Source organism: Podarcis cretensis (assembly GCF_951804945.1).
Source record: "Podarcis cretensis genome assembly, chromosome: 14".
NCBI lineage: Eukaryota > Metazoa > Chordata > Lepidosauria > Squamata > Lacertidae > Podarcis > Podarcis cretensis.
In genome coordinates, this window is record NC_137183.1 from 4,317,329 (window position 1) to 4,331,701 (window position 14,373).

At 43.0% G+C, this 14,373-nt stretch overlaps 1 protein-coding gene across 5 annotated transcripts in view; it reads right to left on the reverse strand.

Annotated features, from left to right (window-relative positions):
• RORA (RAR related orphan receptor A) overlaps positions 1-14,373 on the reverse strand; it is a 384,947-nt gene that overhangs the window by 61,619 nt on the left and 308,955 nt on the right. The window contains exon 1 of one of the 5 annotated variants that reach the window (XM_079953336.1): positions 3,675-3,768. The exons of the other annotated variants lie outside the window; for them this stretch is intronic. Coding sequence (XP_079809462.1) covers positions 3,675-3,681 — 7 coding nt within the window. The 5' untranslated portion in view covers positions 3,682-3,768. Of the gene's footprint in view, positions 1-3,674; positions 3,769-14,373 lie in introns of those variants that run through there. 5 annotated transcript variants of the gene reach the window in all.

Genomic DNA, 14,373 nt, shown 5'->3' on the forward strand with positions numbered 1-14,373 from the left:
AGCGATAAAACAATTTTGTTATGGACTGAAGTTCTCACCCCGGGCCAGCAGGGGGATACTGTAGATAGTTATGCAAATAAGGGATCGAAAGTGACGTTCAGTGATTGGATAGTTTTAGAAAGTTGTTACAGTAACGTTGTAATGGAGCTCTATATAAGCAGGCTGACTGAACCCTTCAGTTCAGTTCTGTCCTGGCCTGTGAATAAACAAGAGCTGTTCGAAGAATCGCTGTTGTCTGATAGGTTCACCCACAACCTAACAAATTTAAATCTCCTTCCTCGATTTTGGTTGTCTTGCCTCTTAAATAGGAAAGTTCTGGGGCCCCCCCCAATACTTCTCAAAACAACCACAACTCCCCTGACACGCTAGCTCAGAATAAAGCCCCTCTCACATTCTGTATTCCTGGCTCTTTCCTCTTCCCCCGGTCTTTTCTTCATTTCCCCAATCAATGCTTTCCCCTATTATTAAAACTCATTTTAGTGATTTGCATGATTTTTCTCTTACAACTGGTTGCAGAGATCAATGGTAAAATCACTGTCACAAACATTATATTGCCTTTATATTGCCTTTAGCAAAGAGTTAGCTCTCGAAGAATCAACTTTTTACAGACATCATTAGGAAGAATATATGCAATGGATCAGTGCACTCTGTGGGTGATGGCCTCTTGCAGTCACCATCTAACCAGAGAGGTCAGCTGTGTCCGAAATAGGAAATGGGTCGTTAGTCTGGTGACAGCTATCCTATGGAATCCCCTTCAGTTACATATTACACAGACACCATCTCTCTTGCCTATTTGACGCCTGCTCCAGGCCTTCATCATTCAACAATTCTTTTAAAAAAAGATCTCAATCCCACTCTGATCTGCATTGGAACTATTTTAACTGTTTTTATATAAGGAAGTTTTTTTAAAAAAAAATATTGTATATACGAAACCTTTTAATTGTTCTTATATTTCTTTTTTGTTTTTACAAAAGTCTTGGCTACACCCATGGGTACATGTACTAAGCACAGTCATGTGCCCAACTCTGCAGGTTTAAACCCCCTCACACTGGATAGGACCGGCATGAATCCCCCAAAGAAAGAACTGGCACCCAGCGTCTTGAGTCCTGAATGCAGTATTTGCCTTATAGAGCTCAAACCCCAGATTTAATTGCGCTGGGCCAAACATGCCATTAAGTTATCAGTGCAGTTTCTTCCTGCCTATTTTGCATTCACCCTCTCCAAGACATTCAGAAAAATGAAAAATGTGCCAGGTACATGCATAAGTAATTATATGTGTGCGCACACACGTCACAAACTGCCAGTTACACAACTTAAGGCACACCCCAGTTAAAGATGCATCAACATTTCACATTGACAATCAACATCTTTTGCCAGTATGGCACCGCGGTCAAACAAATGGGAAATCCCAATTTGAATTTTTCTGTGGGAACAAATATGTCTTTACATTAGCTAACACATCAGAGGTAAGAAATAGTTTTGTCTGTCTTATGCAACAAAGGAAGAATGATTGCTCCCCACCCACCTGTCATATTTTACAGCTAACAGGGAAATTCCCTATTACACTTTATATCTGGTCAAGGGCTTAGGGCCAATGGCTAGTGGTTTCAATCAGTTCCTCTTGGAGCAGGCATGTATTTGGCTGTGAACAGAGACAGGTAAAAACTGCTAATGTTTGTCAGAGAGCTTATTGAAGCGCCTGAGCCAATAAATCAAGAATTCCAGGTCTAGTTCCTCCAACCTACAAAGAGATGCTATCCATCCCAGATTCAAGACTCAAATGGCACTTTCACATCCTGAAGTCAAGAGATGTTGAAGTAAAAAGAGCACAGGAGGAGATGGCAACTAGGGCTGGGTGATATCAGGTTTCGAACAATGCGATATAGTGATACACCGCAATGTATGAAATATGGAGAATGAAATAAGGTGGGGAGAAGGAACCAAGATACATTGGCCAACCCTAGTAGGGGCCCCACACCTGGGGAGCATCGAGGGAGAGGAGATCACAACGCTGGGCAGGCAACAGTGCCCTAGGCAGAGCGCATCAGCCAGGATGCCACATGGCAACCCACACACAAATGAGGAGTTCCAGCTCACATCAAAGACTGCCCCACACCTGTGTGAGGCACTGGGCTGAAGCGGCGGCCGTTCCTGCCTGGCACCCAGCGCGTGGAGGGAGGAGGAAGGAGCACCAGCCCTGGGCCATGAGACACTAGGGTGAAGCCACCACCAGTTCCACCAGCAGCAGCATCCAGCTGGTGGTGGAGAAGGCAGCTCACCTGCTGAAGGAAGTTAAGGCACTGGCTGGCTGACAAACCCCACCCACGTTATACAGCCGGGTCAAAAATCAGCTAAACACCATGGCTTTCTGGCCCTCAAGCTGGTCCTGGACAATGTTTTGATACATCACTCAGACCTAATGGCAACATGAACTTTGTCATCAGGTTATTGGCTACTGAACTATGTTCCTCTTCAACCAGGCCTTTGACTGATTAACAGTCTATGTCCTAAATGTGATGGGGTGGGGGTGGTGATTGTTTTGTTTTGTTCTTGTTCTTATTATGTACTTTTTTTATTCCGTATTTTATGCTGTGAACTGTCTTTGCATGAAGGGGTGGTATGCAAATTTAATAAATAATAAAATGAAAATGAAAATTTGAGATTTTGCCCTTCTCCCCTCATCACAGCTACACACAGAGACAGACACACACAGACACGTAGAATCAGTCATAATCACTCTCCTGTCAGCAACATGGAATTCGTTAAAAAAAACCAAACTCCAAACTGCATTTGAATTGCTCAGTACTAAGGTAGTCTTCCAGCCACTTCAACTGAAGGAATTACCGTAGTATTCCAGTATTCAAACCAGGCAGATCACAAGTGCATCCCCTCACGTTAGAAAACTATTTATCAAATGAATCTGGATGCCAAACTTATGGCTAAAACATTACCTTAGAACAAAATCTCCTTACATGAAAGGAGGGAAATAAAATGTGGTTCGTTAAGGAACGGCATGGCTTACATAAGGCTGATTGGGCAACTAAAATAAAAGTAGCAGAACAGCATCTGCAGAGAACACAAAAATATTTTGTCATTTCATTGGGGTAGAGACAGAAAATACATGACAATCTAAGGGTCCCCAACTCCTGTCAACCCCAGTTAGCATGACCAATTCTGAGGGATGATGGGGATTGTAGATAATCTGGAAGTCCACAGATCTCATCAAAGCATGATTTCTTCTGTTTTCATACTACTGGATTTGAACTTTAAAAAAATCTAAAATAGTTTCATGCTGAATATTATAATAATTATTATTATTTTTAAAAATTGTGCTGAATACCATTGTGTAAGGCCATCAAGTCAGGCTTGCAAATAAATCCACAAAGTTTCTAATTTGTCATATACCTATGTAAGTCACATGGGTAATTTGTGACACACTGATGACCCGAAAGATGACACACACAAATTCTGCTCCAATTTACAAAAGTTTCCTTGGTGAATTGTCTTATTTACCAAGGCAACGAAGTGAGGGATTATTCATAAATCTGGCCTAAGCACACTTTGTTTCACTGTCCTTGATAAAACCACAAGAGGTTTAATTGGATTCTCATGTAAAACACAGAAAACAACAACCAGCGCAATCTCCCATTATTGCTCATCACTGAGGAACTTGCATTTCATCTCTGAAACCTGAGAAGGCCAACCACTAGGCCAGTATCTTTGGGGTCTACCAAGCTGGGCCTCAAGTGTGCCTGGAATGATAATGCATATAGTTGGGCCAAGAGTGGAGACAACAATGTGTAGTGAATGGAATGCTATTCAGTTGTGTTTGTGCATGAGAACTCTGCATCCATAGCAACATAGGAAGCTGCATTTGGCTCAGTACTGTCAACCTTGAGTGCCCAGGAACTGTTGAGACGACAACTTCCATCAGATCCAGCCAGCCTAGCCAATGGTTGGGGATGATGGGAGTTGTAGTCCAACAACATCTGGTGACTCCATGCTCTGTGCTAACTGGCCGTGGCTCTCCAGGATAGCAGGGGTGGCCAGTTCTCAAGAGACTGTGATCTACTTTCAGAATTAAAAACTGGAAGTGATCTCCCCTCTTTTTTGGGGTTCAGCTCAAAGTTGTTGAGTTTTTTTTAGGGAGGGGGAAAGCCCCGGTTTTTTTTGGGGGGGGGGGGGTTAAAAAATGCTTTGGGGGGGGGAAGTTCCATGGAGGGGTTAAAAGGAAGGGGGAAAGGGGGAAAGTCATTCACAAAAAATACCGCTATGGATCAAAACAGCAGCACAGAGAAAGCTCTGTCTTCCCTTCCAGAGATCATACAACAATGGAGGGTGGGGCAAGGGGGCGGGGCAGGAGTCAGTTTTAGCGATGCTAAGGAAAGGGAGCCAAAGATCGACCACGATCTACCAAAACCTTGTGGGGATCTACCAGTAGATCGCGATCGACCTGTTGGACATCCCTGCCCTATATCAACAGGGTCCAGAAGAGGCAGCATCTTCTAAATCCCAAGCATCTCCAGTGGCCCAGTAAGAATTTGCATTTTACATCTTCAAAAGAACAAAGATTTTTTTAAAAAAAATTGTATTAACTGAAGCTCGCAATAACACTTTTAAACCTGTAATTATTTATACTCTGCAGATTTGGAAAGTCTATAATTACTTCTTAAGTTCTTGCCAATGTCTAGCCTATTTCATAATTGCCAACACAGGCTCAATTGAAATGAATTAGCCACAGTGTTAAAATCTGTTCTGCATTAGCTTCTGTTGGAACAAAAGTACACATCTCCAAGATGGAAGAGGAGGGAACTCCTTCAGGTTAAGACCCCCTCTAGTGGGATTGTCAGTTTCTCTGGACAATTCTGTCACACTTCAGAAAATAACAACAAGGTTATTTATTTATTTGTATATATTATATATTTCCCTTCATCATACAATCTCAGGGGGGTTCACAGGTTTCAATGCAACCTGATTCAAAATAGCCCACAACTGCTCTGGGTGGTAAAACCAAAGAATAATCAATTCAGGAGTTTCTAATGCTACAAAGACTGCAGAAGACTAAAGGTTCTCAAACCTCCTAATCACAGAATTGTAGAATTGAAAGGGACTGTGAGGGTCATCTAGTCCAACCCCCTGCAATGTTGGTAATAAATGACAGGTGGCCATCCAACTTCTGCTTAAAAGCCTCCAAGGAAAGAGAGAAAGAGAGTCTAGCACCTCTCCTGGGAGTCTCTTCCACAGTCAAACAGCTCTTACTGTCAAAAAGTTCTTCCTGATGTTTAGGCAGAATCTCTTTTCTTGTAAACTGAAGCCATTGGTTCTGATCCTGCCCTCTGGAGTAAAAGAAAACAAGCTCGCTCCATCTTCCATGCTTGCTAAAGATACTAAAGATTACCCAATCAGCAGCAGGCTCAGAACTGAAAAGAGGAAGCACTTTGTCATTCAACAGATAATCAACTTGTGGAACTCCAAATTAGTTGGATTCAGCTCACAGAAAGATAACTGAAATCAATACGATATAGCTAAAATTTAAACAAAAAACAACAAAAATGGTGCCACCACTGAGAAGGTCCTCTCAAGTCCTGCACACACACACCATCTTACAGGTAGCTCAGATGGCAATGACTCAGAGGCCAATCGTAAAGGCCGGTTAAGAATCCTGGCATTTAAATTAAATTTAGCAAAATATCAAACATAACTCTTATTGCACTGGTGATGTAACTAAGGCCCGCCCCCATCTCTTTCCTATTTCTAATAAGTCTTTAAGCATAAAAGCATGAAGTATGCACATTCTGTCAAAGTGGAGCACAATATCTGCCCGCTTTAAAATGGTGGAAGGGTAATAAGGGATTAAAAAAAGGGGATAAAATAATGATTTCCTCATTATCAATTGCTTCTGTTTAAGCCACTATAAAAAGAAATGAGTTGGGTGAATGTTGAGAAAGTTTAAGAAGACCCCATTGTTCACAGTGGATAGCTTTGGCCTGTTCTATAAGAGGTCAGTGTATGTCACCTGGTTGCAAGCAATTATAGGGTGCCACAGATAATTTGTGGGTTGACACCCATCAGCAGTTGAACAGCTGTTGCCCAACTCTAGTCAAGCTCATGAGATATGATGGGCTAGTCCTTCCAACTATGCAAAAACTAATTGCACCACAGAGACTCCATCCATAGACCTGCCAGGGATGCCTGGCAAATGGGACAAGGCCATTTAGAGCTGCTTACACACATTGTATGCTAGAGAGGTAACACTTATGCTAACATCCCTACAAAGTCTCCAACCATATGCAATTTAGCCTGGATTAGGAGAGGGCTAATTGCTCTCTGCCCTGCTAGGATGATGTAAATTTAATCCAGGCCACATAGTGTACATAGTACATAGTGGGCTTTCCCTGGGACCCACAAACAGATGCTACAGAAGGCCCACACTCCAACAGGCCTTTCCCATAATGCATCTTAATCAGCGCTGAGGCTTAATGGAGTAACCATCCATCATTTTTTCCGGAGTCTTTTTTTGTCCTGGCTCCCTGAAATACTGCTTCCTCACTTCAGTGATGTTCAAAATGGGTTCTGCTGTAGGAGAGTTTAGACAAACCTCAAAACTGTGACTTTGGCTGAAGTTTGCACTTGGGTTAGACCAACAGGCAGAGCTCAAAAGAAAGAGCAGGTTTTTTGCACTTCTGTCAGAACTGTAGCACATAACACTGCTCCCAGAAAGAAAACAATAATAATCACCAGCCTCCTGGATTGGACTGCTATTCTCCCCCCACTTTGTGGCCAACCAAATGCCTCTGCGAAGCTCGGAAGCAGAATTACTGGAGAACGAAAGAAATAGTCTTGCGGCACCTTAAAAAGCAGCAAGTTTTTTACAACATAAACTTTTGCATTTACAGTCCGCTTGATCAGATGCACAAGGTGTTATCCCGAGTATATGGCATGGGGTCCTTGGGTTGAGGGGAGGAGAACTGTAAAAAGTGAGGTCAGATGAAAATAAAATGCAGAAAGTACAAGCAGTGATAACCATCTGATTAAATAGTTATCTTTCACACAAAGAACAGTTGTTAACACTAGGCACAGGGGAGGGGGGCAATTAACAAATGTTGCGTGATTAAAAAAATACCCATACTTTTGTCTTGATTTAGTCCTCAAGAGATAGCACTATACCTCTTGATGAACTGTATTCCAGCAGCAGGGGTGCCAACTTGAATAAAATATTGGGGAGGCCCAGGTAAACCCCGCCCCACATAATCACATGATGTGGTGCATACACCCCATTTGAATGGCAAAGCCCATCAACTTGGGGGAAAGCCCCCTCAAACATTTTACTGGGGAGATCAAAGGGACCTCAGCCCCCAGGAATTGGCTCCTATGTCCAGCGGGTTTGACAAGGCAGTCTTCCTTTGAAATTTGTATGTTCCAGTATGACAACTTGGTCAATGGTTCAACGCCCTGGGAGATAGAAACGTTCCTCCACTGGGTGTTTGGATACTGCAATTTCTGAGGTCAGATTTGTGTCCAATTATTCTTTTGTATCAACAGTGACCTGCAGAAAGGCATTCTAATAGAGATAAAGTAACAAAGAGAGGCTTCTCGGTTTTCCAGCCAACCAGTATAGTTCTCCTTGTTACATGCAAACATTTCAAGGCAATCATGCTATGAAAAACTTCCCCAGTCAATTAAAGGCCTAAGAGCAAACAGGTGTTTTTCTGATCAGTCGTTAACCCCAGATGGATGGAACCACCTCTCTGCAGCTTGCCCCAAACAGCAAGCAAATTTGATACTGTTGGAAGGGAGGAACGGTCCCGTTTGTGTCCCAAACACCTGTGAGGGTTAGCAGGGACCCAATGGCCTTTAGAATCCAGCATCCTTAAAGGGAAGCAGGATAGTGTGCAGAACTATCAATTGCTGGGCTAATTTATCAAGGTGTTATTTATATAATGCAAGATGAATTTGTTTCTATTGAAGACTTAGTACAGGGTTTTCTTTCTTTTTTTAAAGATAGCTTCAGTTGACATGACAACATTTTCAAAAGCATCACCTCCTGCACAAATACAACATCAGTCAGAATAGGTAATACCAAGCATAATGATGGTATTCCAAAGGCATATGAGACAGAAAAAAGCAAACAAATAAGAAAATGGAAAGATCTTGACATGTTATTTAGATGCCTTTGCACGGCTGCAGCTTCTGCGACGCCTGATTTCATTCGGCTAGCAGCAACATTTCCATATGAACACAGCCTCCTCCAGCAAATATAGTAGCCAAACTCCGAAGGACAATACTGTGCTGGCAAACAGCCATAAAGAGAGAATGAACTTGCCTGCCCTGTATCAAGTATCCTGGTAGGAAAATAATCCTTTCTCTGTTCTGCAAATATCTAGGCATGGAGGGCAAATGAGGACATGTCTTACAAGAGGCCAGAGGCTACGCAGCTCTCTCGAAGCCTGGGTGCAAAGAACTCATTGCCTCGATTCTTTGGGTTCAGAAAAAGGTGCTGGGCCAGACCAAATTTACTGTGCTGATGCTCCTTCCTCTTCAAGAGAATTCACGGTGTTTTTTGAGAAAGACATCTGGCACAGAACCTCTAATTTATATCACCACAATCATCAGATGCCTGACACTGGGGAAATGTTAAATGAAACAATTAAATTTATAAAACATCTGTTCTGAATCATTTAAAAAAATAAGAGTTCTCTTTTGAAAAGACAACAACTAATTTTAGATGGTGAAATTATAGGCAAAGATATACTAAGCTTCATAACTTTTATTTCATTACACTTGGAGATTTTGTTTGTTCAAGTCTTCATACATGAGAAACAAAGATCTGGAGGGATCAAGGTCCAAACCAAGATGTCCACAGCAACAGCTAATGGAAGATGCACGACAAGATGGCCAGGAGGAGGTTTTGAACTGACACTTCAGTTTGCTTTTATTCAGGGAATTTCCCACAAATTCTTGTATAAACAGACACAAGAATAAAACAGAAGCAAAAGCTTTAGCAACAATATAAAAAAAACCACACTAACGAACATCATAATCCTTCAAATGCCTGGGAGAAGGAAGTTTTTACCTGACACCAGAAGGATGTTAATAATGATGCCAGGCAGATCTCACTGGGGAGAGTACACCATATGTGGGGAGATGAAAGCCTGAGGGTCTTAGGTAGAGATCAAAGTGTCTGGGTAGGTTCATATCAGGAGGAGCACTCTGAAAGATATTGGGGTACAGGACCAGCACTTGGAACTGGGCTCAGAAATGTACAGTAAGTTAGTACAGCTGTGCCAGGATTGCTGTCCTATGACTGGCTAGCCTCAAGCCTACCAGCAAACCAGGCAACTTCATCCTGCACTTGTAGTAATCAGATATTGACCTGACCAGAGCCCAGATTCCTGCACCTGGGTTCTCTCCATCCAGACAGGTTCATAGTTGAGTCACCATTCTAATCTAGTGAAAGGATCCCTGAGCCACTGAAGCCACCTTCTTTCTCAAATGACAACAGTGGATCCAGAAGAGACCCCATACTATGAGACTACAGTGGTACCTCGGGTTAAGAACTTAATTCGTTCTGGAGGTCTGTTCTTAACCTGAAACTGTTCTTAACCTGAGGTACCACTTTAACTAATGGGGCCTCCTGCTGCCACCATGCCGTCAGAGCAGGATCTCTGTTCTCATCCTGAAGCAAAGTTCTTAACCTGAGGTTCTATTTCTGGATTAGCGGAGTCTGTAACCTGAAGTGTCTGTAACCTGAAGTGTCTGTAACCCGAGGTACCACTGTACTCCTTTAGAGGAAATGTGGCCCCATCTAGAACAGGCTGGACCCACCCACCCCTAAACAAAACACTGAGATTAGGAGTACATCCTTGAATACAATCTAAAACACCATTCCAGCCTGTGGGCTTTGCACTTCAAGGCCAAACTGCCCTGGAAATTTTGCATTTTGAAGGGCAGTATAGAACTATTTCAAAGGGTGGGGGGGATGTGCAGTTAAAGAGGAACATGGAGGGCAGCACCAAAAAGAAAAAGCAATAGATTACAGAGAGGAAAGGACCTCAAGAGGCACCAGGAAGCAAAATGAGTGCACCATGTTCCTCAGGAGCAACAGTTCAGAAGAACTAAAGAAAAATAGACAACCAACCTAAATGGCTTTAGAAGAGGATTAGAGAAATTCGAGGAGGAGAGGGCTATCAATGGCTCCTGGCCCTGATGGCTCTGCTCTTCCCCCACAGTGGAGGCAGTCGTGCTTCTGAATATCAATTGCTGGAAACCACAGGAGGAATGAGGGCTCTTGGGTTCAAATCCTGCTTTCTGGTTTCCCACCCGCATCTGGGTGGCCACTGTGAAAACAGGGTGCTGGACTGGATGGGCCACTGCTCTGATGCAGCAGGTTCCATTCTTATTTTCTTATCCATGAAATTACAGAGTATTTATTATTATTATATTAAAAACAGGGAAAACAGATTATAGTCAGAGGAGTTGGATATGTTTATGCTGCAGAAGAGACGATAGAGGGGAAATATGATCGCCATCTTCAAATACCTGAAGAGCTGCCACATGGAAGATGAAGCAAGCTTGTTTACTCTGACGGGTAGGACTCAAACCCAGGGCTTCAAATTACAAGGAAGGAGATTCTGACTAAACATCAGGAAGAACTTTCTGACAGTAAGGGCTGTTTGACAGTGGAACAATCTCCCTCAAGATGTTGTGGACTCTCCTTCCTTGGAGGTTGCTAAGCAGAGGTTGGATGGCCATCTGTCATGGATGCTTTAGCATTGCAGGAGGTGGACTAGATAACCCTCGGGGTCCCTTCCAGCTCTAAAATCCTATGATTCTATGAAAAGTGTGAGCCCTGAAAACACATTATCTCGGCTGTCAAAGGTCAGGGTAAAGAGGTGTGACTTTAGCATTCACTGAAAGCTGTACAAAGAAGGTGCCAGGTGCGCCTCTGTGGGGAGGGAATTTCACAATTTAGGGGCTGCCTCAGAGAAGGCCCTACCCCACTCTCCACATGTTAACTGAGGGAGGTGGAAACATCCCCCCTCACCAACCCTCGCTGATCTTAATATCTGGGAACGTCTGTGTGGATGTACAGATTTGCAGGGTGCTGCAGGCAGAGGGGAAGATCCAAATTCAGCACCAAGTTGCATTCTGTTGCCAATATACATGATTGCAGTTCCCTTCTTCTGCAGAATTCACTCTGCTTCTACTAGCCAAGACGAAGATAGAAGATGCAATGCACTCAAAGTGCACCCTGGCCACTGGAAACCTACCCTAACCCTAACGCTTCCTTCTGACTCCTGAAATCACATCAGTCATCACCCATGCATTTTTTCCCAAGCATTGAAGCATTAAATACTATATTGGCTTTTTGGCCTTCCCCAATCAGCTTGGAGAAAGCTGATTCCAATAGGCCACATTACCTGCACCCCTCAGCCCAAAGCCATGACATATACATAGGGTTGAAAAATGTTCAGGGTTTGTTTGTTTGTTTGTTTTTGCACATGCTCAGAGAGCAGGCAAGCACATCAATTAACCAGGTGAAACTTCCCCCATCATTTGTGTCCATGCCCAGAAGCGTTGCCTGCTTCACTTCTGTGTGCTGGGCTGTGGAAAAGCATTGCTATGCCTAAAATAAATATTTTAAATATATGTAGAAGATTGACCTAGCAACTTCCAATTCTGCTCATTATCAAATGATTTGGTGATCTCTGAACAGAGCAGAATTTTGACGGACCGTCTGCCAGAAGCTATCTTAGTTCTTATTTCTAAAAAAGTGCTTTGGATCTCAAATTATTTATTTGGACCATAATATTTTGCAGACATTTGAAAGAGCTTATTCATCACAAAAAGGGAAATCATTCTCAAGACTTGGCTGCTATTGTGCCAGATATACACATCAACACTTTCTTCCCCTTAAATAATTCTTCCCCTTAAATAATTTGCAGCTAAGACAATTATTAGAGGTAGTCCTTCTATATGCCAGTAGAAGTGGTTTGATCACTTTCTTCAAGGGGAAAAAACCAGAAAGTTGGTTATGGAGAACAGAAGACTGTCTGGAAACAGTTTATGGTCTCCAGGTCGGCTACGGATGTCACTACATTTTACTTACACTAAGCTGCCACCTTTTAGTGGGGAAATGTTGGGTCCCAACTGCAGAGGTGGCTTTCCTGTACCACAGACAGTGGGTCTGGGATCCCATTAAGGATCCATAATGGGCGGCAGGTGGACTCTACCCACAATCAACTGCAAAATTGTCCTGCACAAGCCCTATTGGTGTGGAAGGACGCAGTGCAAGAAAACAGCATTGGGCATTGCAACCTAGGCCAAAGACAAAATTAAGCTGTGTTCTGTGCAGTGTTCAAAACTGCCATCATTCTAGGTGCATTTTGTGACAGGGAATTTCATTAGCATGAGCAGTTTCTAAGCTTTGAGCACAGTACTGGGCCTAAGATTTCAGATTAGAACTGCAGAGTGGAAGAAAAGGAAGAACTTTTTCTGCCTCCCCACTTACAGCTACTGTCTGAAGACTGGAGAAGAGACCCTCTTATAATATTAGGGGGGTGGGCAGGGGAAGGACTGACTATTTGAAAAATGAACATAATACTTTAGTTGCAATTCATTCATTTTTAGCTTTGTATTCTTGTTATAAAAAAGTGCACCTAGACATTCCGTTGTTGTGCCCATAACCTCGGTTTAAGGTGCCATTTAGTTCCTAGCTTTCGTATTACAGTTTCTAACACTGGTTCTGTGGTTCTGCGCACCATATATATTTGTATACCTTATTTCATGCTTTTAAATTCCTGTCATAAAGCATGGCAGGTCCAGAGGATTTTGTAGGGATTATAGATAGATAAGATGATGATGATGGTTGTTGTTATTGTTGTTTCCCCAGCCACTCTGGGTGGCTTACAGCATGTATAAAAACACAGTAAAACATCAAATATTAAAAACTTCCCAATACAGGGCTGTCTTCAGACATCTTCTAAAAGTTGTGTAGTTCTTTATTTCCTTGACATCTGCAGGGAGGGTGTTACACAGGGTGGGTGCCACTACTGAGAAGGCCTGCCCCTTTCAATGCAACAAGCTGAATACAACCCAAGCCCTGTATCTTAGTTTGTCAGATGCTTGCTTAACCTCTCCCTCCGCCCACCTTTTGTATAGTCCCAGGAAGGCAGCAAGGGGTTTACTCAGCCCCTTGTGGGCCACTCTACTTGGATGATGGGCTATGTGTGTTGCACCTCCTTTTCCAATATGAGCCTGCCTGCTAATTGCTGTGGCCAGGTTGGGGCGGGGGAGGGGGGACAGCGCTTCTGCACCTTTAATAGAAAAGAGAATTTCAGATTGCTGTACCAGTAAAAAGTGCAGGTAAGGTTATCTTCAGAAGCCCTCCCCACACGAACCCCACCATGAAATGTCAAGTGGGTGGTAGCCAAGAACGGGCCTTTTCTCTGGTGGCACCCAAATTCTGGGCCTCTCCCTCAAGCCTAGTTTGGCTGGTCATTTTAATTGCCATCTTTTAGCCACAGGGCAGATGGCCCTGTTGCCATAGGCTTCTAGTGGCATTCAGGGGCATTTATAGCTAGTTTTAGCTGCTGCTGGCCAAGGAATGAGGCAGTAAAACTTCCATTCATTTCAAGAAAGCCTTCGAGGGAGCAACTCCCAAGCCATGCTGTAATGAATGGAGAACACACAGCGGCAACACTTGGCAAAGCACCACCCTAAGAAAAAGGATTGGTTACATCAACCTTAAAATTAAAACAAAATTGTTCTGCTTTGAGATGACGTCTCAAAAAATAGAAGAGCAGGTTTCCCCCCAAAAAACGCCTTAAGTCTTGGCCTGCTTGCTAGAACGGAATTTGGTTGAGATGGGAAGCTTTAAATTTTTTACTAATCAAGTGAATTCAATTTGCATGCTAAACAGAAGGGACTTTGGAAAGGGGATTTGAAGAATCCAGTGCTATCCTTTCCAAGAGTTTGTCTTTCCAAGATTTAAGTCAACAGAGTTGCCAGATTCTTGCCAGGGAGATGGAGTAAACAATTTTGCTAAAACTTTTGTTTTCCCCATCAGTGTATCTTAAAAAGGAAAGGCTTGACCCAAATCCCAAAGCACCTTAGCTAGCATGACACAAAGTAGATCTTCAAAAGGGGAAACATTGTTCTTGCAAATGAAGCAGCGACTACCATTCACTCGTTTCAAATCCTTAAGAAATTAGCATAATTGATGCACTGAATTATTGGAAAAAAACTTGCAGGACACTTGTGCTCTTTTGATGACTCTGTGCACCCTCCCGCTTCCTATCAGCATCCCTTTTCTTCTTGGCCGCCCTCAACACCCTCAGCCTCCTTTGCCTTCACTGGCCTTGGTGACCTGCT